The 25,864-nt window shown below is 40.6% G+C and overlaps 1 protein-coding gene across 2 annotated transcripts in view; it reads right to left on the bottom strand.

The window, feature by feature from the left end:
• The window catches only part of slit3 (slit homolog 3 (Drosophila)), a 209,869-nt gene that overhangs the window by 83,193 nt on the left and 100,812 nt on the right, over positions 1-25,864 (bottom strand). The window contains exons 5-6 of one of the 2 annotated variants that reach the window (XM_047584852.1): positions 15,245-15,316; positions 3,156-3,227 (exon numbers count right to left, since the gene is read on the bottom strand). In XM_047584852.1, coding sequence (XP_047440808.1) covers positions 3,156-3,227; positions 15,245-15,316 — 144 coding nt within the window. Of the gene's footprint in view, positions 1-3,155; positions 3,228-3,538; positions 3,671-15,244; positions 15,317-25,864 lie in introns of those variants that run through there. The other variant, XM_047584854.1, reaches the window with a different exon arrangement.

Below are 25,864 nucleotides of genomic sequence, written 5' to 3'. Positions count from 1 at the left end.
CTAAGGCTTCTGTAATTTTTTGTTTATATTTTTAGCAATTTTGTATTCTTCTTTCGATAAATAGATAAATCATCTATATTATCCTGGAAAATGAATACTGTATACTTATACGTATATACTAGTAACAATCTCCCACAGAGTAAAGCGACATTTACAAATGGCTTGACCTAAAGCAAATCCTCAAACTGGAACAGGCAAATATTTCAACATCATTGCTTGATGAGAATCTTAAATCGTGACTGACTAATGGATTAATCAATCAATTATTACAACGCTAACTCAATCCTTAATCTAAACATAATAACTGTAGGTCAAAAGAAATGTCTCAACCCTTAAAGAGGCTTGCTGTTAAGGTCTTAAACTGGTCTTCACAAAGACGGAAACTCTGTACAAGAGGATACTCACACACACACAGAAGTGGACACACATGAACACACACACCTACCTGATGGTGCAGTCACATGACCTCCAATCACTGTTATCTCTATCATCCCATTTTGTACTACGGTCACGAATTCAACCCCAAGAGCTGAACAGATGGGGCTGCGTCTGTGTTTGTGTGTGAGTATGAATATGTGCAAACACATCTGTGTGTGTGCGTGTGTGTTAAGATGCTGAAATGAAGATCAGTCCAGCGGCAGAATTGCTTACTGTCATTCATGCCCTTTGCACACGTGCACAAAGACTGGCATGCATGCGCGCACACACACACACGCACGCACACCTGCCTTTATTAAAACGTCACATTCAGTGAATATACTGTGTGCTGTCATGCTGTCTGCTGTGAATGGGAACGGCTGCGTATTTACAGTGAATTGTAAATCCTGCCGAGCACTCAGCTGTCAGAGTCTTATGAATTGCTAATATGTTGTATCTCGCACTGCCGATCCCCCCCTTCTATCTACCCCTATCACTTTCATTGTGCACTGAGCAAAAAGTGATGCCTGTGAATCAAGAACGGAAACTTAGCGAAAAGGAAGTAAAACATGAATCAGGACATTTTAAATGAAAATCTACGATACGGACTTGAAGCGAAACATTTCAGATTTAATACTTGTGCATTTCTTTCATTGCTATTAAGATTTGATTTTGTCCTCGATGAGGTCTACAGTGTAAGCCACCACACAGTGTATTGAACCATTTACCACTGTATCCTCTGCTCTCTTTAATCATTCATGGGAACACATTAGGCAGCACCAGACTGCACCAAGAACAATTGCACCTACTACAGCAGGATGCTAACCAAGACGTTACTGATACTGATGGGAATCTCACTGAGCATTTCCATTACCAATGTTTTGAACTGTGTAATCATGAGGAAAATGTAATTCTAATCCTTGATACCGTTATTCTTATATAATTTGAAAAAGAATAAAAACTAAGAGAAACTAACTCAATTACAAATTTACAATTGGACACGAGTCTTTTGAGAAAACACATGTAACCAATAGATTCTGGGTTGGATTTTTTCATTGCTCTTGTTTCTCTCATGTATTTAGCCCAGGCTTTATATAATAGACTAATAAAATGCTTTAAATAGTCTGTCTCCCCAAAATGTTGTTTGATACAGTAAGTTTTTATGTGATAATGAGACCTATTTCCTCCAGAAGCAGCCAATTAGGGTTCTATTCATTTGAGCTGCCTAACTGATGAATAAAGGATCCGATTATCGTCACAATGTGTTCAAAACCATGACAACCAACAACTTCCACATTCTGCTAAAAAAAAAAAAAAACATCTTCAGCACTATATCATTGTACCACTGGATCACAGTATCTGGGTCTGTCTCTGGACAGCCAGGTTGGGACAACACATCTTCCTTCGCATCTTCTCGTCCTTTTCATTATTATCGTTCCCCTTTTTTTCCTCTTTTTGCCTCACTAAATGCTTCTCTTTCTTTGTATTTGCCGGCGTTGTAAACATATTCAGAACTACTACGAGCCTTTTGACTCCTCAGCACCATACAGCAGAATGTACAGCATTGGCAACAACACTGCAGACTTCACCTATGCCTGTGCCAACCGAAGATTTCATTTTTTTCTTAACTTCTTTCCAGCTGTGTTTTTTTTTTTTTTTTTTTTTTGGTCAAATTTGTCAAAATTAGGACTTGACACTACAACCTTGACATTCTGTTTGTTAACAGATACAATAATGTTAGGCAAAGTATATGTTGTTACATGTTTTTATGTAGGCGAAAATCACATAATGTATACACATATTAATGCTTAATGATTAGCACATGCAGGTACTCACACACACACACACACACACACACACACACACACACACACACACACACACACACACACAGAGTAAGGAAAAAGTAAACACCTTTCTGAACACAGCTTGCACTGCACGGTCACCAGTCACACCTCTGAGCAAAGTGACAAATGAGCAGCTCAAGAAATGTGGACAGATCAGATGCACAGAATCTCCTCACACATACGCGCACACACGCACACACACAGTTCTTCACACAGCTGGACACAAACATGCACAAACATTAACGTATCCCCATATGCAGGGGGTGGGGGATCACCCACTTGCACTAACACACATGGTGCAAAGAAAATGCAAAGCATGGCAGGTGGTGGATTGTGCGCGTGTATGTGTATGTGTGCGTTTGTGTGTCTCAGTAAATTGTAACCTCAACGTTTGCTGGTGAATGAACAGGCACGCTGCACTTCATCCGCGCAAGAAACACACACAGGTACTTGCATGCACCTCAGCAGGCGCACACACACACACACACACACGTCACTACAGATTCACACACAGGAACATGTAAAGAAACAGCATTTTCTGAATCTGAATCACTGTTAATATAGCTTTTCTGACACTGAAAACACACAGTAACATACATTTATAAAGCTGACAAAAAGCTGAAACAGAAAAGTAGATGAAGGGAAAAGAGTAAAATGTGAAACAGAAGTAAGAGGAGAGGAGAGGAAAATGTAATTTAAATTAAAGAGAAGCACGAAAGGATGAAGAGACAGAACAAGACAGAAAACAAAGCTGATAGTGTGAGGAGGAGAGCGCAGGACGGACCCGTGTTTCACAGACAACACATGAAGAGGGGGAGAGAAGGAGAGAGGAGAAGAGGCAACTGATGAGAGGAAGAGAGAGATGGAGGACCATGGTTTTTCTCTACTTACAGAATCTCCAGATCGCGCAGCGCTCGGAAAGCTCCATCTTCGATGCAGCTGATGTGGTTGCTGTCCAGTTGCCTGCACCACGCACACACACACACACACACAGACACACACACACACAGATATGAGAGAGAGATGGGAGAGAGTCAGGCGCAAGTCTGCAAGGTCCGCTCAGCTGGGGGAGGGACTAACAAAAGATGGGCTGCGTGAATGAGTGTGTGTGCCTGCGCGTGTGTGTAAGGTGATACCCCGGTAGTGGGTTTAAGGTAGCAGGTGGGAGACACCGGTTTTAACTCTCTCTCCCAGACACACACACTCAGTCACACACGCTCTAGGGAAGCCTAGTCCAGATGATAGCACACAAGCTGGAAGGTTAAGTCTCTCACCTCAGCGCTGATATGGCCAGCTCTGAGGAGGAGAGGAGAGGAAAAGGAAAGCATGAGAGAGGAGACCGGTGTGCTGAAGTGGCCTGCTTGGCGTCAGCCTATCACCTCCCTCCCCTGCCGCTTGCCCAGCGCACACTGGCCACCGGGAGAGAGAGGGTAGAGAGAGGTAGACACAGTGCAGAAGAGAGCGAGCGAGCCATTGCTACTAAAGCCCACCCTGCTTGTCTGTTCTGTAAATATTAATTGCATTTCTCCTCTCCCATCCTCCTCCGTTCCCTCCTCCCCATGTCCTCTTTTATTCTTTTTTTCCCTCTCTCTGTAGTGAAAGAGGGAGTAATTTCATTACATTAGGCCAGCCAATCCATTAAGGGCCTTTTACCGGCTCTGTCACTGAAACAATTTCATTAAAAGGAAAGCCTCCGTAAATCAACCTACAGTCACGACTCTGCCTCTCATTCCCATTCTCCTTCCTTCCTCTCTCTCATTCCTTCTCCACTCTTCTTCTCTCTGCCTCTCTCGCTCGCCCTCCTCCTCCTCCCTGGCTTGCTCAACGACTTGTTCACCGGGCTCCCAGATGCACCCTGTACCCCACTGTCATCTATCCTTTGCTTTTACTTTAATTTGCTCAGCTGTAGGTATTCAACCCTCCTCCCCACCTCCATCCACGAACCCAACAACCTCGAAACCTCCACTCCTCCCTCCTTCCATCCATTTCTCTGATCCATGCATCCCTCTGTCCCTCCTCTTCTTCTGCAGCAGAGCAGATGGATGGATTGCAGATGTAAAGATTTCAAAGGGCAAACATTTAGAAGTGTCTCTTTGTTTTGTTCTTGTTTTTAACTTAACCGGGACAGATGAGTGGCATTTAGCCTGTTACAGACACACACACATGCATTCACTCAGGTGGACACACAGGCTCAGATTCATGAAATAAAATAAGCAGGAAAATGCTTTAACAAACACAAACTGACAGAAAGCTAATCACAGTTCTTTTTTTTTTTAGGTTCTGTCTGCTCTCCAGACAATAGAACATAAGAGCATATCAGTCCATCATAATCTTCTCCTCCTCGTCCCCTTACTCATCTCCTCTCTCTTTCACAAGACCCTCCATTGCTAATCCCCATTTTTTACTTCGTCCTTTTCCTTTTCCTGTTTCTGAGCATTTGTCTTCTCCCTTTTTCAAGTCCTCACACTATCCATTCATAATCCATTTTTTCTGTCTCTAATGCCCTCTCCTTTCTTCTCATCTTTGATTTCACCTTTTCTCTTCTCACACCCCATCTATCCATCACTAATCCATTTCATCTTCCTGTTTTCTTTTATCAGCCTTTTAAATCACTTTTCTTTTCTTCTCTACAGAGCCTTGGTGTCTGCTTGGCACACTGCAGCACCTGTTATATCAGTCATGTCAGCTTTTAACCCTCAGGAAAATGCTTCCCAAAACAGAATCTAGGTTTTCTCTGCAGGGCAACAGAAATTACATCAGAGCTTCAGGGACAGCATATTTTGTTTGTTTTTATATATGTATGGTCACCGTGTGGGTCTGAGAAGAGAATCTGAGAGACATGTAAGTCCTCAGAGTGTCTGAAAAGTATATTTACCACCAGCACGCCACGGTATCTGTCTGCATTTCAACAAGCAGCTGGCCAAAGAAAGCCCCAAGTGCTGTGACTCCAGGTTCATAGCTCTCTCATAAGAGGTCGCAAACCAAATATAAATATATATATATATATATATTTACAGAAAGTAAAACTACTGTGTAGAGCACATTGTAATTTTCATTTTTTGATCTTTGTACTCATAGAAAATCGTTCTCTGCACGGTAAAGTAAACTACATTCCTTGTGTATTTTCTATTTTTTGCTGATATTGACCAGCCGCTAGTGGCAAAGATTGGGTTTGGACTCAAGAGAGAGTGTCAGCAACTCCACGCTCACAGTCCAGGTTTGACTGGCAACATGCTGTAATTATTTACAACCATCTAAAAACATCAGGCTGATGACAGAGGTGTTCGTATAAACAAAGACATACAATACATAAAGAAGTGCACCAGTGTGATTTTTGCAACGTCCATTAGTGCAGCTTCCATTTCATAGACATGGTTTATGTTTAAAAAGTCAGAGCCGCACAAAATGTTGATCTTGAATTTGCGATGAGACAAGAGTGTTTATAAGAAATATTTTCAACTTGAAACAACACGTGTTCTGGAAAAAGAGGAAATCAAAACAATGTGTCCTCCACAAACAACAAAATTTGCTGGCTATACTTTGGAATTACTATGGCAGTTTTGCAAAAAAAAATCCAATTCTGTAAAGTACTACAGAACTACAACCTTTTGACTGGTAGTATATGTCCAAGTACCTGTTTGCCACCTGTCTGTCATACCACTACTTTACCCCCTTATTCGTATTGACCGAACATGTGTCATATGTCATTAGCACATTTTAGGTCCTACCAGCCAGTCCTGACTGATGAGATGTTTTGATCTGTTTTGATGTGATAATTCATATTTAACCGGTGATCTAGAGATAATTTGTTTATCAAATGACAATTCATTTATGTAGCACAATTTGTAAAGCAACACAACAAATGTGTAAAAAGAAAAAAAAAATAGTCTTGTATACACCGATCAGGCAAAACATTATCACCCCATTCCTAATATTGTGTAGGTCTCTCTTGTACCTCCAAAACAATTGTTACTCATCAGAGAATGGACATGGGCCTTCTGAGGGTGTCCAGTGGTGTCTGGTAACAGAATGTTGTTAGTGGGGGCTGTTGGGTCCTATGGGTTTAGGGGAGAGGACTCTGTGGATCTTTCCTTGGGTGTGTGTGTGTGTGTGTGTGTGTGTGTGTGTGTGTGTGTGTGTGTGTCAGGCTGCATCCTGCTGGGGATGGCTGCTGCCCTCAAGGAGTGTCATTACTATGGGGGGGTAGTGTCTGCTCTAGGTATGTGATACATGTCTAATTAACATCCACATGAATGACAGGTCCAAAGGTTTCCCATTAGAACATTAGACTGTCACAAGATGTCAATGTTATTCACTTCACCTGTCAGTGGTTTTAATGTTGTGTTGGTTGCTGTGTTTGTGTGACATTATCTTAAGATTCTTCCTTCTTTTGTTATTTGTTGGAAGAGAGTTGAGAGTTTGAGCATTAGCTAAATGAATTGAGTATGAAATATAGTTAGTCTGGGGATTGCCAACATATGGTTGTGCCATGTTTGAGCTTCATGTAATTAAAAGGCATGTATGTGTACTTTAGTCTGTGAAGCAAACTGGCACAGAGCCTGATCTGCCATATGGAGACGTGTGGCACTGCCAAAGATGATTGTAGTTACAAAAGCCTTTCTATTTGCAGTACTATTCTTTTTTTATGTCCCAGAATATTATGCATAGGACCGTGTGATTCTAGAAAACAAGGGTTCAACTTTTTCATTCTATTCATGAAAATAATGTCACATAAACATGAATGTATGTAACAACCTGCCATGGTAGCTATGAGCCATTGCCATAGACGATAGCAATGCTCATCTGTCCAAAAGCATTAAACGGTCTATGTCTACATTTTACTGATTAATTAGCAGTTTGACATTGTTGCTGCATCCCAAACCATCAACCATGACCATGAGCTTACCATAATAAGCAGTTTTGGTTTCTGAAAATAGAAACCACAAATGTTTCAATTCCAAAATGGTGCTGCGCACTGACACACTATGAATTGCATTATTATATAGTCTGTGTCAATGTAGTCAGTGTCTGACATGTCACCAGTGACTTCTTAATGTGAGGCTGATGGAATCCTACCACTTTGAGGTGCTAACAACAGCTCTTGGACAAATTCTGAAACATCTTCAGCTTCTCAACTTTATGTAACTCTATAGGCTGGTCTTCTGATCGCTTTTCTCGAGCATATAATCACTTTCCTCAAGAATCCTCACATATGCAATTTTCTCAGGATAGAGACTAACTACTGGATTCATATTGGTAGCCATGCTCCTCATCTTCCATCTTCATCCACAGTAAACGATTTCATCATCTGTGATATGATTGGATTCCTCTGACAGCTTTGTTCACCAAGCACCCTGATTAGCGGTGACATGATTGGTATCAGTCTTGGATGAGGCCGACTTCGTGTGTCTGCGTGTGTCTGCGTGAGCCTTTGTGCCGATGTGTTGCATTCACAGTTCGTGTGTGTTCTTTTGTGACTTCCGATCATGGATGTTTGTGGCGGGGGATAGAACAGGGGACCAAAATTTAATTTCCTTCCATGTAATTAGTTAGTGTGTTTAATCATGTCTATCATAAGGCCTATTGGCAGACTGATTCAAAGCTTCCTTCTGCTACCATCTGGAGCCGGGTGGAAGCGTGAGCACACACACACACACACGCAAAGTGCTACCACTGCATGAATCCATCAGTGAGCAACCCCCGCTAACTGAGTAATTAATGAAAGACAGAAGAAAGCAAGAAGGGTGCACTGTAACTGGGTCTCCATCCAGTGCTTATCAATGAATAATGCTTCATCAAATTTGAAAATTAATGTACTTAATTAAAAAAACAAAAAAACAAAACAAAAGCAACAACAAAAAAACAGAACCATTTTTAACTAATAATTAAAAAATAAATAAATAAAAAAGCCTTGATGCAAAACTTTGCTGGTGTTTGGAGACAAAGAAATAGGGATTCTGTGTACTTTTAGATCATATGGTCAAGTCATTTTTAGTGGAGAAGAGATTTATATATTTATATGCTTGATACACCAAATAGAAACAAAGCATTGGATTCTAGGAGTCAACTGTCAAGTTAAATTGCTAATTAACACAGTTATAATCATTTGGGTTATTTGTCTGAAGTGAATTTTTTTTTAATCACCTTTTCTTACATTTTACCAAATAAAGAAATATCTGACTAATTAAGCTAACTTAGTCACCACTTCTGCTTTATAACTGCTCAAATTTGTAAGTAATGCAACTAAGGACTCTTCACCAAAAACCCTCAAGTTGTCATTTTTGAGTATCACGCAAATCAAATTACACACTTGCAGAGCATAAATAAACTGCTGGAAGTCATGGCAACTCTTTCTTTTTTGTTGGCCTAAAAAAAAAAAAAAATAGACTGCCAGTGTGCCAGTAATTTATGCAATTTTATGCTATCCCCATCTTGGAAATTTGGCTTGAAAAAACAAAAAACACAAATGACATATATGAATCTAACTTGTCCGATGGCCACCACATGAACGTATTTGGACATCTATGCACTTCAGAGCAATGCGATATTTGCATTTAGTCAATGCAGTAAATTATAATTTGAACAAAACAGAGTCAGGGTTTTGACTTGGAATAAAAGTTCCAGTTTTACTGATGTTCAAGGGTACATGAAGCAATATCATATTTTTCACATAATCATAAGTTCATATTCCAATGAAGGACACTAAAAGGCTTTCCATCAAAGTTACTTTGCATATCAAATGAGACAAACTAAATATAAATGTACATTTGCTTGACATGTACAACTAATATTTTCTCCTCCCCATCTCTGGTGACCTTGGCCTTCCATGTGTGTAGTGGGACTGGTGTCATGCAAAGACGAGAATCCAATTAAAGGTAAACAGGCAGGTGAACATCATGTCTACATCTTTCTTCCCTGCAGCTCCTTACATGAGTGTGAGATGCCATGCCCCCAGAAGGAACCGTTTTTGTATATCTCCATGTCTGGGATTGGTGAAAACATAAAATCAACTGAAGGCAAACACCTGCAATGACACAGACACACAACAGTGCTGCTGTGTGGGTGTGGGTGTGCGTGTGCGTGTGTGGGTGCACGCAGACGACACAATGTTCTCACCTCCCTCTGAGGCGCTGTAGTCATAATTCAAACAAACGGCCATCCTGCATTGCATTGTGGGTAGGGAAGCATGAAGCATGGAAGTGTTTTACGAGGGAGAAAAGAAAGGAGAGGATGAGAGGAAGGAGAAAGGTAAAGAGAGAAAAAAAAAACTTCATATATTCTTGTACTGTGTAGCTGAATTTTGCTCAAGAAATTACATATTACATTCTCTGAGCACATTCTTTCAAAGCACCTAGAGGTAGTGTGGAGCTGTTGAGCATGGGTGAACCCAGCGTGAGAAATGGATTACATTTGATCACAATAAGAAAAGTGGGTAAGAGAACGAGAAGGCAGGCAGATGGAAAACAAGGTACACTATGAGGACCCGATGGCTGCAAAAGATAAAAAGGGTGTCTTTGTGGGCAGTGAGGTGTAATGTGAGGGCATATGAAACAGCTGTACCTTATCTGATGCATCCATGCTTCTCCGTAATCCAACCACAGCTTTTATACCACCCAACATGAGTGACAGACACGTGTTTTGATTTAAGCGTGACTACAGCTGAACATTTACAGTATCTGTGGCTGATTAAATTCAGTGTTAATGTATGAGAATACAGAAAACAGGTTTAAACATTAGTCTGCAGTATCCAGAGTTGGATATAATTTGGGTGGAATTCACTGTGTCTGGCTCGTTTTAGGGTACCATTGCCGGCCAGTCACAGAAGAAAGTGCAAACTATCTTCTGTAAATTTTCCCTATGGGAGACTCTACAAATAAATCAATAAAATGTGAATCCAGTTTATGGTGCGTTGATGTATCATGTGTCATTTTTAACTCCAACTTTGAACTGAATTTTATTCTTGGCTTTCATTTTCGTTTTCATCTTTATATGTGAACATTTAGCATTGTCAAAGTGCTTTTAAGTACATAAATCAATTGCTTAACTGTGTGTTATTTGCAAACCACCCTGTAGCAAACTGCCCCCTTGGGGATGAATGCATTTTGCATTAGTTATTGGACACTTCCAATTCATTATGTCTAAGCTTTTAACTCTACTTAAAATAGTGCAGCATTAATTGTGCAAATGCTCTTGTGAAATGTTCATGAGCAGGTTCATTGTTATTTACTACTTTTGCCTTTGTGTCACCCGACAACATCAAAGAACTAGCAGCAATCAAGGCCGTCTGTGATGTCGACTGATGCCTCCGGTTTCTGGACCAAAAAGTTGCACTTGAATGCTCTGAGAAGGCTTCCTACGTGAAAGGAAATAACTCTTCATACCGGCATGTCAGAGCAGTCTGTATTAATCATTCTATTAGGTGGCCTCTCCCAAATCATGCTGCTCAGCTGGTCTACGGTTTATTCGTTCTAGATTTTGAAAATATTTGTTCGGATGAGATGCAGATGCAAGGGCCACTTTATGTGTGCCAGCTTGACTATGTCATTTGCTTACTTATGTTACAAAAGTAAGTGAATTGAAGCTGCTGAGAGGGGTCCAACTATTGGTAAAAACTAGGCTTCCAGATGCCCGCAGATAGATCAATACTAGCAAACAGGAAGAGGGAGAGAAGAGTAGCAGTTATCTTATCATAAATTCATGGACTTGACTTTGTTTACAACAAAATGTCTTAGATTGGTTGCAGAATCACTCAGTTGTGTGCAGAGGTATTTCTGGCCACACTAGACTATTGCCACAGCCAGTACACTAAGTTTTCATTTGTAACTTCCGGTGAAGAGAAGAAAAATGTGACTGTATATGGCACATGTCAAAAAATACCTTATAATGAGCTCAGGAGGAGGTAAGAATTCAAGACGTTACAATAATGGACATTCAAAGTCATAGTTGACATGATGAACCTTTCTAGCAAGACCAAATCAGACAAGACATGACACAATCAGCCAAGACATGGCAAGGAAAAATTAGATTTTAGGAAATCCGATTAGATGAGATTAGATATGATAAAATAGGCCTCTAGTATGTAGAGCGGATAAAACAATAAACACAGAGCGTGCTACGGGACTTTTGGCGCAATGTTCTTTATCCATTCCATCTCTACATTTACCTTTATCATTTGTAATTTGACTGACAGGCTGAGTTTATGGGAATGACAGGACCAGCAGTCAGCACATGCACACACAAACACCTCCACACAGATGTATGGCATATACCTGTCTCCTTAGGTTAGCAGAAGACTACAGTAATGGTATTTGCCAGTTTCTTGGCTGTTTCAGCAAAGCAGTCATCTGATAGTTGGGTCGAAAGGGTCTGTGCGTGTGACTGTGTTTATGTATGTGTGTAAGAAAAGTCCAATAAATGCCATACGATGCTAAGGTAGCCACCTGGCAGCATGAAAAGGAACAACCAGGTGGGAAAGACGGAGAGCCTATCCTCTGAGAAACAGCGTAAGTGAGACAAAAGGAGGCTGAGAGATAGATTCACAGTGAGACAACGGAGAGGGTAACAGCAAGAGAGAGGGAGAGAGAGACATATGAGAAAATCAATGCTGTGTCCACCAGGGACAGAATGTCATGAAGTTTTTTTTTTTTTTTATTCTGTGGTATAATGGAGGGTTGGAGCCTTTTACTGCAGGAGTCACCTTGTCTAATGGAGGGAGGGATGCGGGGATAGTGGAGGGGCTAAAAAGGAGTAAAAAGAGTAAGTGAGAAAGAAGAAATTTAAAGGAGGGGCTTGTTGGAGTGAGCTGGGAACTGAAGGAATGGAGAAATTGGAGTTGGAAAAGAGAGGCAGATGAGAGAAGGATTGGAGTGAACAAAAAGCAAAGAGAGATATGATAGATTAGGAAAACAAAAATGGAAAGAAAGAAGGGTTGAAGAAAAAACAGACAAGTAGTAAAAGACAGAGAAAAGGCAAAATGTTTAACAGATGGAAACAACGCAAGCAGAAGGATAATGAATGACAGGAGTGTACAATTGTTGGTTGGAAAGATATAGGATGAAGATGTGAGGCAAAGAGGGGGTGAAAGAAAACACACAAAGAGGAAAAAGGACAAGGAGAAATAGTTTGAAAGTGGCGATAATGGAAGGACAGAAAAAAGACTAGTAGAAATGTGTAAAAGGAGGAAAGACGAAAGAGAACAGGATATAAAAAAAAATCAAAAAGGTAGGAGGGAGAAATGAATGACCTCGAGTCAGACCTAAATCTGATAGGAGTGGATGTAAACTGATTCACCTTGTAGGTCACAGCTATTTGATGCAAAACATTCTAAGTGGGGAACAGATCATTTTACTGCCCAGTTTGATTGATATGACTTTATAGTTTTGGCAGGAAATGAAGAGCACTGTAATAGCAGCAAGCCTGCGCTATTAACGGTGCAGGATATTAGAGTGGAACAGAGTATGTATGTGCCAATTCTGGAAACTGTAAATATTCAAAATCATTCACATACCCTACATTGTAGTTTAGGTAATATATAAATGTGGCACTGGGAATCACGAGAAAAACCTGCACCCTCAGCAAACCTTTGTTTAAAGACATTAGTATCAAAACACAAGATGTCGTAAGGTCACAGCTAAGTTGTGCAGTTTTTTGCTTTCTGGCACGGAACTTCAGATGGTTGTGAAATACTTGAGTGAGTCTAAGGTCGAAGATGAAAGGTGGTTTGTAACATTTAGTTTGGATTGTGTCGGATGTCAGAAGCGAGAGTGGATTAGATGATCAGAAGCCAACCTGAACTCAAAGGTTTGGAGCCAAGCCATGAACTGGCATTTGCTTACTACGCGCACACGCACACACACAGTAGAGAGAGTAGAGAACAGAGTAGAGACACTTTCAGGCCCATTTAACTTAAGAGCAATAATCTCTTGTGGACTTTGGTGGCCATATTGAATTTACATCACACTTGGGAAGGGAAATCAAGCAGAGGAGCACAACTTTGAATTACCGATCTGCGGCAAGATGCATGCAAATCAATTCCCAGCGTGGCCAATGAAATACTACGAGGTAAAACACGTAGATCTTAATTCAATGAATCACAAGGTCCTGTTTTAAGATGACAGGTATATATTTGGTAAGTACTATGGAAGTATACATTTAAGCACTTGTTGTAATTCTCTCTGTTTACGGTTAGATGTCAGGGTGAGAGAACAGTTAGACAACCTTAAAGTCATTACTTTGGAAATTTGTAATAACCAAGATGGGTTTTATGAGGTTTGATGTCAATTAGCAACACTTCAGCTATAAAAAAAAAAAAAAAAAAAAAAAGGTCTGCCAAACAGCATGTTCATGTTTGAAAAGGCATTCTGACCAGTACCATAATTTAAATGCTGTCCAAGAGCTTTTGATCCTGCACTGTCACATTGTTTTCATCTGGTCTTGAAAATGCGTTTTAAGTCATCCATGTCTGCATTAAATTAAAGACATTCTCTCTGACTTCTATGAGGAAGTCAGTGTCAGTAGGAGGCCCATTTAGCATCTGTTCTGTAGCTTTAGCTCCTACAATATGACCTTCATCGGTAGAATGACGATGAATAATTGAAGGAAATGAATGAATGATGATATGTTTATGATGATATTTATCCATTCAGCAGTAGCTTAGTAGATAAATATTGATACAACTGGTGTGCAATCAAATATGAGGCAACTTTGCAACAATGAATAAAGTTATGGGTAACTTTATTTGTACCCATAACATACAATACATCTTTTATTACTATTTGTCCATATTGCAACACTGCCTGAATATAAAGATCACAACTGCCCCCTGGCTTTTTGTTTTATCTAATTTTAAGGAGCATTTTGTAAAATAGCTTGTGAAAAAGGCACAAAAAGTTTCAAATAGCTCACGTTTCCCAGCCATGTGGACATTTTTCAGGTGCATGTGTCCATTTCCTAAAGGAATCAGTCCACATGGCTTTGGCGACAGCTAATGCTGGTGGTAGTTGGGGGAAGGATCCATAAGATAAAGACAAACTCTTGCTGGCTTGGTTTCCTGTCTGCCTCCCTCTTCCAACATTTATTGCCAAGAATTCGTTGCATATATGTATTGACTACCTGAACATGACTGACAAGAGGACGGAATCATAGACACTAGTAAAATACGCTCTCTGGTCAGTGACACTTCTCCCTCTCATGTTTCACTGAAGGTATACTTGTCTAAGAAAACAGAGCAGTAAAGTTGAGCTAATCTACATTTTTTTTTTTTTCAGACATATCCAGCGTCATAGTCACATACTGTTTAGAAGCTGCTCTATTCTATTCTATTCCATTCTATTCTATTGAACTGTCTCACATTGAGAACATTGCCCCAAGAGTCTGTCTGGTAGTTTAGGGGACGGATTGATCAGCCATTATTGATGAGGTGTATTGACCAGGCAGCATATTGATCACAGTATTAGTGATTAGGACATCATGAATAAATGACAGCGGGGTATTGAGCACTTGATGTCAGGACAAAACCTCTCTGGACAGGAATAGAGGGTGGGGAGAGGAATAAAAAGAGGAGAAAGGAAGTGTAGAAAAGTATAGAAGGAGGTTCAAGGAAGAAAATGGGAGGTGGAAGTCAGGAGAAGCAATGAAAAGATAAATACTAAAGAGGAGCAGAAGGGAAGACGAAATGGAACTTGAAACTTTGCCATTAAGGTTTGGTTTGTCAAATAAATTTTAAAGCTTTAATATACAATAAGCCAAATAATGTTCACCCCATGGGATTTGTTTGGTTTTCTTAAAATTAAAATCTTCTTGTTATGGATTACTTTGGAACCACTTCCTTGGTATATAAGTACATTTTGGACTTTCCAGAAAAATAACAATAAAACATTTGGCTGAATAAGACATAACACAAAAAAACAAGGATATGAGAGGAGGAAGAAAAGGGAAGGAGAGTAACAAGGAGAAGTAGAAAAATAAGTAATTGTGCTTACAGGTTCTTGACACTGGTGATTCCTCTGAAAGCTTTCCTTGGAACAGCCTGAATCTGGTTCTCACTGAGGTCTCTGGAGAGAGAGAGAGAGAGAGAGAGAGAGAGACGGAGAGAGAGAGAGAGACAGAGAGAGAGAGAGAGAGAGAGAGTGACAAAAGACATTAGTTGAGGTATTCTGAGACATATAAAGTCAAATAATAAATAAAACCACAAACATTAGAACATCACATATGCACACACCACATACACACACACTAGGCAATTGCAGGACAAAGACACATAAGGAGAGAGAGATGGAGGGAGGAAGCGAGAGAAAGGATGACATGACATTTATGATCAGTAGAACAATTTCATCTGAAGAGCTTTCAAAGACAAAAGGAACTATCAGAACTACTGCTGGCATGAGTCCACGAGCTGCCACGTGTGTGTTTGTGTGTGCGCATGTGTATGTGTGGCAGGGACGCAGTGCAGGGAAAGAGCAAGAGCGCATCAGAATAAAAGACCAGTGTATGTTACATGTGTACAGTTCACATGTTTTTAATGTAAAAGCTTCTGTTCTGACTTTTTAGTTGTTTTTGTTTTTTACCAGAGCCCTCCAACAGCGCAGCATTGCTGCAGCACTACAGTGAAGCCATTCATAAGGCCATCTATTCTTAGAACCTGAAGAAAACATACTTGTTTTCTCGCACTTCTTTTTCACATGGTAAACATGGCAATACATGAGACACCTGCGCAACGCCTGTTCTCCACTTCTTCTATTTCGGTATTGAATACCGACATGATCCGAGTGATTCCTGAGATCAGTGGCATCACATTAACACATGGCTGTGCATACGAGATACTCAGCATAAACTCAGATGGTAAAAAAACTAATACATAAATAAAACAGAGTAGCACAAAAGAGCGTAGTGTGTTTGGAAAATCTGCCAGGTCCATTGTGGAAAAAGAGCAGCTTTGCACCGACAGTATTCCTAAAATTTTCACGTCACAAAGTTAGAATACGCTGTGTCTGAATGGTCCGTTTCACAGACCGACAATCATATAAACACATGCTCACACAATACATGTGAATAAACAATTGCACCCTCACATACATATTGTACACGCTTCTAATTTACTAATGCATTCATGTAGACAGGGGGAAAATTGCCTGTGCGTTATTCCAGAGCCAATCAGCTTGTATTAGTGCTGTGAATGTTAATTGGTGAGCTGTGCTTGGAAAACTAAAAACTAATTTCCTCAGACTAACAAGGTTTCAACGTTTCAGATGTTTCCTTTTCAACCCTGTGTTTTCTGGCTCATTCCTTTTGTTTGACAAGAGATGAGTGTTCCCTGCTTTGTCTCCACAGGACTTGATGGGAAAAGTATGTGCCTGGCATCATATACTCTATAGACAAGGAACATATGGGCTTTTATGTGCAATTTTGCTCAACACTTGTGGTAACGAGGGAGCAATATATATATAAAAAAAGGACAGACAGGAATGGTGTTGTGATGTTTTAATGCGCAGCAAGGTCAGAAAATATTCCTAGTGTTTATGTATTGTGTTTTGGAATTTTTTTACACTTTTTGGTTAGTGGTAGCTTTTTCTATTCTACAATGGAGGTTCTTTCTATTTTTTCTGTCTTTGCTGCTCCCATGCTGACGTGGACGGAGCAAAGAGGAAACAGAGAGAAAGCAAATCTCTTATCATTCTTGCTCTCGATTCCCCGCCCCTTCCTCAATCATTCTCTATTATCTACCATTCTCTCCATCTCTCTATCTGACTATATCCATAACTCTATCTTGTTTATCTTCATGATTTGCATCTCTTTTATATGGCCTTTTCCCTCTGTAGGCTGCTGACAAACAGAGTGATAACAAAAAAAAACAGGAAAGAAGGAGAAGAACAAGATAAAGGGAAAGGAGCATTAAAAAGCCATATTTCTGAGAAGTTCCTTTGCTAATAAATGCTTTATTGGTTTGTTTACCCACCATCATATTTATTTGTTATTTCTTCTAACAGAAGGAAAAACATCTAAGTCAAATAAAAGCCATTATGAGACTGTGTCTCTCTCTGTTGGCCTTTATGACTCCAGCTGAGTGACTGACATCAGCTCCAGGAGTCCACAGTTTTAAGCCCCTTGTAATAAAACTCATATGTCACAAGGCTTTCAATGAAGTTTTCATCACACAGATGGTTTCTGGTCTTGCATTTGTGCGATTGGTTTTAGGTTTATGGAAATGTTTTTTATGCACAAGCTGCATCCAGCGCTGTTGCTGCCTTGGTGACATTTTGGAAGGTGTTAACAAAAGATGGACACCTCGTCAACATTTTATTGGAAACTAGAAGAATATGAAACGGTACTGCATCAAGTACAGCAGGGTTGAATGTGAGCCTTGTTATGTGTTTATAGACACATAATAATGCATTAATCTCCTAAATGACACACACCTTTATCAGACTAATGCATTCTTCATTCAACTCCTGAGTGTCTCAAGGTGCACATGTGTAAGCTTTACGACTCCAAACAAAAACAACAGCTCACAGCAAGTAACCTCACACCAAGCAGTGTCCTATTGATGAGTCTGTCACACTGCTTTCAGTCCTTTCAAATTTCCTCTGTGTAATCACTGTTGTGATTTATTCAAGAGTTGGGACAAGCTGACTTTCAGTCAGTCAGTAAAAAGTGAATTTAACAACGTTAAAGTGACAAAAATACAGAGTGTCTGTTGAGGGGTTAAGAGATGCTGTGTCCAACATAAGGTCTGATCACTGGAAACACATGGAAATCGCAGACACAAAGGAAATCGCAGTTACTTATAGTGGAAGGTATGAAACATGATACTTTGTGTTACCATCATGTATTATTTATGTCTGAACACATTCCAAGTGGGGAACTACGATATGTCTTGATGTAAACAGTTGTACACCTCTCATTTCTGTGTGAGTCATACCTGCCGACCTTTGAGTAGAGCAAAGGCTATCACCAACAGGAGATTGGCCTGTGATCCTTGAAAAGGACACTCTCTGATAGACTATCCACAAAAGCACCATCTCTCTCTCTCTCTCTCTCTGTCACACACACACACACACACACACACACACATGCACAAAGCCCATTTGGATAGCGGGGTGGTTTGTACACCAGTGTCCTGCAATCTGCCTACATATTTCAATTATTGGATTTAGCCTTTTTTTTTGGTCCTTCTCCATTGCCACAGCATTTGAGGAAAGAAGCGATTAATCTACTATGAATTCTATTAAAAAGACGGATGGCTGTTTGAATTATGCATCAGTTCTATTAGGATGACAAATTCTGTAAATTATAGTGATGCTGATTAATGAAAACAACTGCACATCTTTTTGAGGAATAGATCTCAAGAACTGGATGGCGACAAGACAAACAAAAAGAAGTTCACAAAAGTTCAAGTACACCGAGTTCAATATGAATGGGTTCAAAAAGAAGACAAAGAAACCTACTAAAGAGAAATAAGAAAAGAAACAATGCATAGCAGTAGAGAAAGAAAAACAGTCCTCTATTATCCAATCCATGTTTGTCATGGCTTCCTAAGTACTCTACAATTGATTGAATTTTAACCATATGTCTTCCAGGCCTTCCCCCTTTCACCACACAGACCCCCCACCCTTGGTTAACATTCCCCACACAAGGCCTCTTCTCTGTGGGCATGGTGACTCTATGTGGCCCCTAGAAGTCTGGAGCGATTGAGGATGACAGCGAGATGGTCCTCGGGTTGGGGTAGTGTGGGCATGTTGGTGTGTGTGAGGGTGTGTTTATGTGTGTGTGCTGCCGGCTATCACCTCTTCCATATTAAGTTCCATTATTCATGTGAGAAGAATAATAACACTCTCCGGGTCACTCTTTGTCACTTCGGATATTACTGTTAACCCTTTAACACACGTAGACAGAGACACACACACACACACACACACACACACACCTCTTCGGACACTGTTAACCCTTTACACACAAATACACAGATGTCTAAACAAACATCACAAGGACAAGCAGATATAAAAACATCCACATATATTCTTCCTTCTTTTGTTCATACATACGGACCAAAATAGTCATTTTCTCCCCGGCTGTCTCACCGTGCCTTTTTCCATGTAACAGTAGACACCACATATTAGACTGCTCCACCCTCAGGCCCTCAAATATGAGCCAGGGCCACACAGGCCTGAACCATTAACCTGAGAACAGGGGAGTGGAAGCAGACCTGTTTGAATTCATGCGGCTTTGTGTCAGATGGCATCAGAGGAGGTCTTAGTTAGACGGAGATGACAAGGAGGGCAGCAAAGGTGTGGTACCTGTGTGTCAGGTGGAATTTGTGTGCTTCCGTGTGGAAGAAAGAGCAGGCAGGTTGAGAGCGGCCAGGCAGCCGCGTTTATGCATCTTTGTGTGAGTTTTATTAAAAGAAGAGCATGTGTAGCGAAAGAAAGGAAGAGAGCTGACCCCCTGGCTGGGCTCCAGCCAGGAGGGGGATGAAAAAAAGAGGTTGGGGAGGGACAGGGAGAAAGTTGAGGGAGAGTAAGAAGACTGAGGTGGTGCAATTTCTTTTTTGAAACCTGAGACATTCAATAGTTAGTAGAAGCCTCTCGCTTCTCTTCCTCCTGTCTCCCTTCCTTTGCTCTCACTTTCTTTTTTCCAATCCCTCACGCTATATCACTTTCTCTCCCTCTCTGTCTGTCTCTTTTCCTCTCCCTTGGGGGCTGTAACTGCATTTAATATTGTTCCATAAAGAGAGTAATAAATATCGACTGCTGGCTAGCTCATATTCCCCTTGTTTTTTAAGGCACTCTACTGTAGGGTAACGCCAAAGTCATGCAGCAGGTATTACATTGCTTACTGCCCATACTGTAGATGTGATTTAATCTCTTGTGGTATCTGTAACCTTTGAAACTATTAAAGCGTCCTTCAGACCCCTCTAACTTGCTCTTAAGTACTACCTTTAAGTCACAATAAATATATGGTGAGGTTTTAATGCCCGAGGTTGTTTGAACTATTCCCGTAGCTGTGAATGGCTTTCAGTTAATGTTATGATGTTAATTCTTGAAACGTTTTCTTCCTCACTTTTTTGTTTGTCACGTTTCATAAATCATACTGCACTGATACACATTTTCTGACTTTACAATCAAGTAACCGCACAGTGAGTGCAGACGTATTCATATTGTGTAATGAATATGGATATATGAATGATCAAACTACAACAGCAAACAGAGAGGCACACTGTTGTAATATGACACAAAATAACTCAACGTCCACCTTTGTGTACGATACTCTAACCATTATTTTATTGGGCAAGTTGAAAAGCAACTTTTTTTCTAACCTTCATTTGTCCTGGGAAAATTTACTGACTATAAAAGCTTAATATTGGCAATGGAACAGACATATAGCTCCATGCATTTAAAACTGGAACCATCCCATTATAACCACGGTCTTCAAGTTTTGGCTACAGAGCCACTTTGCTTGAATGGTTCTGACTTGTGCCAACAAACTGGGGGGTGATTTATTACTGGCAGACAGCAGGACTGCACTGTGGGACTAAATAGTGAGGATGTTTTTTGATTTTTAAAAGTTTTAGAACTAACGCTTTTTTTCTCATGGCCAAAATGTTTCATTGGGCTGGGTCAGGGCGGGACGTGATGATGGACTGTGAAACAAGTGTTGTTTGTTTTCATATTTTCTTTCTTCATTCTCCATTACATTACATTTCCTTTCGTAACAAGTTTGCAAGTTCTTGTTTACTTCCAATTGTTCACTGTTATCGGGATACAGTCTCTATTCCTGGTAGTCAAAGTAAGCAAACTGACTGCCCACTGCAGTCTTACATGTAACACACAGACGTGAGAGTGGTATTGATCGCCTCATCTCGCTCTCTGCAAGAAACTTAATAAGCATATTTTCCAAAAAGCAGAACGACTGGTAGTGTGCGTTTCTTCTAAATGGCATGTGTTCCCTGAAAGCTTGCAATTTACATAATATAATAAATTTCATTTTAGGCAACTGGACCATGGTGCTGCAAAAAGAAATGAAACTATTTTCCATCAGTCCCATTTAACCTTAAAATCTGTCCTCTGTATTCTGGCATACTATTAATGGATGACACAGAATGTCTCTCCATTTTGCCTTTCACTTTCCAGTCTTTGTAATTCTTCATCAGTCTTTTGACTCGGTGCCCTTGCCTGTGTGGCCCATCCCTCCTCCCCTTTTCACCCCCTCCCCACTCCACTCCCTGTGATTTAATTAAGTGGGTGCTTTATGAATAAAAATATTGCCCCCCTCTATTGATCATGGTGGATGGGAGGTTGACAGCACCGGCTGGCTGGAACTGGACTGGACAACCACTCTTCTAAGTCCCTCCATTGCACGTACCAAGGTAAGTGTGCGTGTGCGTGTGTGTGTGTGCGTGTGCGTGGGGACAGGTGAGTGAGTGACATTGTGAGAGATTATGTGTGGTTGTATGTGCGTGCACATTTGTATGAGTTTGCAAGTGAACCAGCCATCAGGGAGCTGTAGCATCTAAATCAAACTAAGCGTTCTCAAAAGCTCTCTGGGGCCCTTGCAAATCCTTCGTTAGGGAGACACACACGCACACACAAACACGCACACATTCCTCAAACGCCTCCTTTGATACATCCACTGCATCAGCATTATAAATGGACATTGTCTGCACTTTTCCTCTCTCTCTTTCTCTTTCTCTCTTTCTCTCTCTCTCCCGGTGGTTCTTCCCCCTCCTCTATCCATCGCTCTCCGTAAGGCTGTAAGTATCTATTATGTTTTGTCGATACTGTAATTAAATTGGACAGCTTAATGCAATTCTCTGTGATCCATAGGCCTTTATGGATATAAAAGCTTTTCTGGCCCCACGCCTGAAAGACGTCCAGCAAATTTAGATGAGTTACTATGGGCAAAAAAAGTTGTTGTAGAGGTTAAAGCAGCAGGGCGCACACATGGTCATTTGTTATTGGCCAATTCACTTTAATGCCCCTGACGCCATTTTGTTTTAATACGTTTTCTTATTTGAATCGTCATCCACAAGACTAAGCAATATTACTTTCTTTTTCACTTGTTAGTTCTTCCTTCTCTTCTGGTGCTTTAGCTAAGCGATATTGCAGGCTCTTGGGGACATTTATGGACCTAATAAAACAGAGGATCAAGAGACGACATTAGAACAGACACAGGGAGGAGAGATAAATTGAGGGAAAGGAGGGACGGATTACCAGGCAGGCGAGAAAATATAGAAACAGACTAGTATGATAGATGAAGGGATGGGTGGATAGATAAACTGGAGACAGACATGAGCTCACATGTAGGCCAATGCTGTTCACGCCAAGCAATAACCAAACCACATTCTGATCACTATCAACCACCAAGTCCTATAAAACTAATGAAGAGCTTACTTTGAAGCCTTGGCAGAATTCTGACAAATTCATTTCATGGAAAGAAAATGAATTTGTCTGCCAAAAAAAAGAATATTATGTAAATAAAGCCAAATCAAATAGTTTTATAGTATTCAATTACTTTTATTACTGATTAGACAACAGTTGTTTTATGAGTTTTCTTTTCAAGTTCTGTTTTTCTTGGCTTACACAGGGACTCCTAAAGGCAAAGAAGCTGAGGAATTTTCTTTAAATCCCTCAATTAAAATTAAAACATGATAATTACAATTAAAGTGTGTTTTAAATAGGGATATATTTCGACTCACGAGGATGCAGTGCCACCAACATACCAGCTATTATTTTTTAAAAGGAATGCCCGCATCGCTTTAATATAATCAGTAAATAGCTGAACATGTTACACCTATGTGTGTGTGTGAGTATCAGGTCGGTATATATTGTGTTTGCATGCTGAGTAGCAGTTTAATCTGGCAAAATGACAGTCAAGAATGCTTAACAATGGACATCAATTACTCTAAATCTGTTCACTGCAACTTTAATCCAATTATTTAGTTTTTTTTTGGTAATAAAGTGTCACACAGCTAGAAAGACTTTAAGTTGATGCAAAAAAATAAGCTGGAAAGAGATTGTTCAATGTAAAAGAAAAATCCTCAATGAGGATTTAACATGGAGACTCTCATTTTGAGAATGGCCAACGCTCTTTGGAAAGTGGCTATCTAATATGTCCTTAGGGTTAGGGTTAGGGTTAGGCTAGTCCTCAGACATCTGTCTAAAATTATTTAAGCTATTTGAAGTTTTAACTACATCGATTTTAAATCACAAATTCAACAGCATTTGGCTGAAAACACAGGCTCAAGGGCTCATTCTGTGCAGGCCAAATGGTGAAACTCTTCATAGCACATGGTGAATGGCTGGGTAATCAGTTAAAGTAAATGGTGAAGCACATTAGTAAATGGTTGATGTGGAACAGAAAATTGGTGCTATGTAGGCATTAAAACGTGGATGAACCTAACAACCCCTTTACTCTACAGAATGGCTGAATGGGCTACATGGAACGGGAGATGGACATGCCTTGAAGACAATGGGTTGTTACGTAGACTAAAAGAAGGAAGACACCACAATGAGTGGAAAAGAGGAGAGACAAGGGTCGACAGGAGGCAAGGTGGTAATGAGGAGGGGGTATGGAGCTGGCAGGTGATTGAGGGAAACTGGGTGACAGGTGTCAGAAGATAGGGAGGAAGGCAACAATGCAAGGAAGGGTGGAAGGAAACACTTAAGGGGGTGGAGAAATTTGGAAGAAAAGACTGAGGAAGAAGTTAGATTTTGGTAAAGGATAGAGGGGAGGAAATGTGGCAGAGGTATGGAAGGAAAGAGAGAGGAAGAGGTGTGAATAAAGTAGCTGACTGTGGCGTTTTGCCTTTATGAGCACCTTGGGAGCACCCCAGCACCCATAAATAATATGCAGCAAATTAGCAGATTGGACGGAAGAAAGGGACTACTGGAAGAGTGTGGATGCTGCAGAGAGGGAGCGCTTCGATGAACTCACCGGCCTAGCGGTGGACATGCACCCTGGTGTACATGTTTTTAATGTGCATTCAGATTAAACATGCTGCACTGCTCGCTCCTCATACATTGTGTGTCCTTGTGTAGAAGGCCTGTTTATGATGTGTGATATGTGTTTCTAAGGCATTTCTCAGAGCTCGGATCTGTCTCACAGCTGGTCAGCGTAGTCAAGGTTACAGAAAGCCATTTTGCCGCCAGGCCAATTAACTTTTAGCGCAGAAACAGAACACAACAGTGCAGGTGTCTCAGCAGCCCAAAGAAAGAAACGCGTGCGCATCTGTTTGTGTGATGCCTTTTCTTCTAATTGTCTGTGCAACAAAACCGACACATAGGGGACGTGATAACATGAGTCAGTGTTTGTGTACGAAAGAGAGCAATTGTTCACAGCAAGCTACTGCGTTGGCAAACAGTCTTTTATGATACGAAGGAAAGAATGCAACTCAGAGTGTGCAGCGAGCAAATGTGAGCAAGTGCACAGCAAGTTGCCAGAGAGTCAGGGCTCCTGTGTGACAATGATGACATAATGTGTTCCCTTGTACAGGTTCCCCTGTGTGAAAAGGACGTTTGGCTGAAAATCTTATTATGTGACATAAGAATGGCGGAAAGCTGATCTGAAAATGACCTGACATCAAATATTTGATTATTGTTTAGTGATAATTGATCTTCTTTTGGAGGTACAGTTCCACTGCAATTATTACTACAATAGTGATCAAGCTTTATGACAAAGAAATTTAACCCTTGATTGAATAATGTCGAGGAGCGCATTCTAGTGCTATTTTCCGATGCAACGGGCTACGTGGATGATTGGCTCTTTGTTGATGTGTTCAAGGCAGATTTTTAGTGATGTAATATAACGTTTGCTTGTATGCATAAGAGATTCCGATTCACAACAAATGTCTTTGTGCGGTTAAGTTCCTGTTTGTACTGCAAACATGGATGTGCATTAACAGCAGTCAGTGTGATTACTTTTAATGTAGAAACATCACATGAAGTTTCAAAGTGGTCACTTTAAATTAGAACTGACCAACCTCTGCACTGAAGCAAATGCACATAAAGAAACGAAGGCTTTTACAATGGTTGTATCTGTCATGGCGTGTACACGGTGAAATAAAGTGATTGTGAAAGCGAACACAAGAGACTGTCATCCTCCCTTCCCATGCAGCGGTGGGCTAATTCCTCTGACAGACTGTCTTCCACAATGGCTACTGGCTGCTGCCTTCTTAGCCTGAGGGCTTGTCTGGCAGAACGTGTGTGTGTGTCTGTCTGTGTGTGAGAGAGAGACTCAGAATAAGAGAAGTTGGGGAGAGAGAGAGAGAAAAAGAAAGGAATAATATACGCAGCCAGTAGAAAGAAAGCACTTTTGTGTATGACTGTGTGTCTGTGTGTGTGCGTGTGCGGTTGCTATGCCTGTCTCTAGCCCCTAATCTCTTTAGTAAGCCCCATGATCCAGTTAGAAACAGCAAGTGGCTAATGTCAGGGCTAACAGGGCTAACTGGAAGAGAGCGAGTTATGCAAGTGTGTCAGTGTTTATAAATGTTTGTGTGTTCCTCTTCAGCCGTATCCATACCCACGTTACATCTGTCAGAGTCCACCTGTAAACCCGAGTGTTGGCGGACTGGTTTGATAAACATCATCATCTGCATCTTAGGCTTGTAT

Source organism: Mugil cephalus, chromosome 5 (genome assembly GCF_022458985.1).
Source record: "Mugil cephalus isolate CIBA_MC_2020 chromosome 5, CIBA_Mcephalus_1.1, whole genome shotgun sequence".
Lineage (NCBI taxonomy): Eukaryota > Metazoa > Chordata > Actinopteri > Mugiliformes > Mugilidae > Mugil > Mugil cephalus.
The sequence above is the reverse complement of the archived record's forward strand: the minus strand, read 5'-3'. Positions and strand labels throughout refer to the sequence as shown.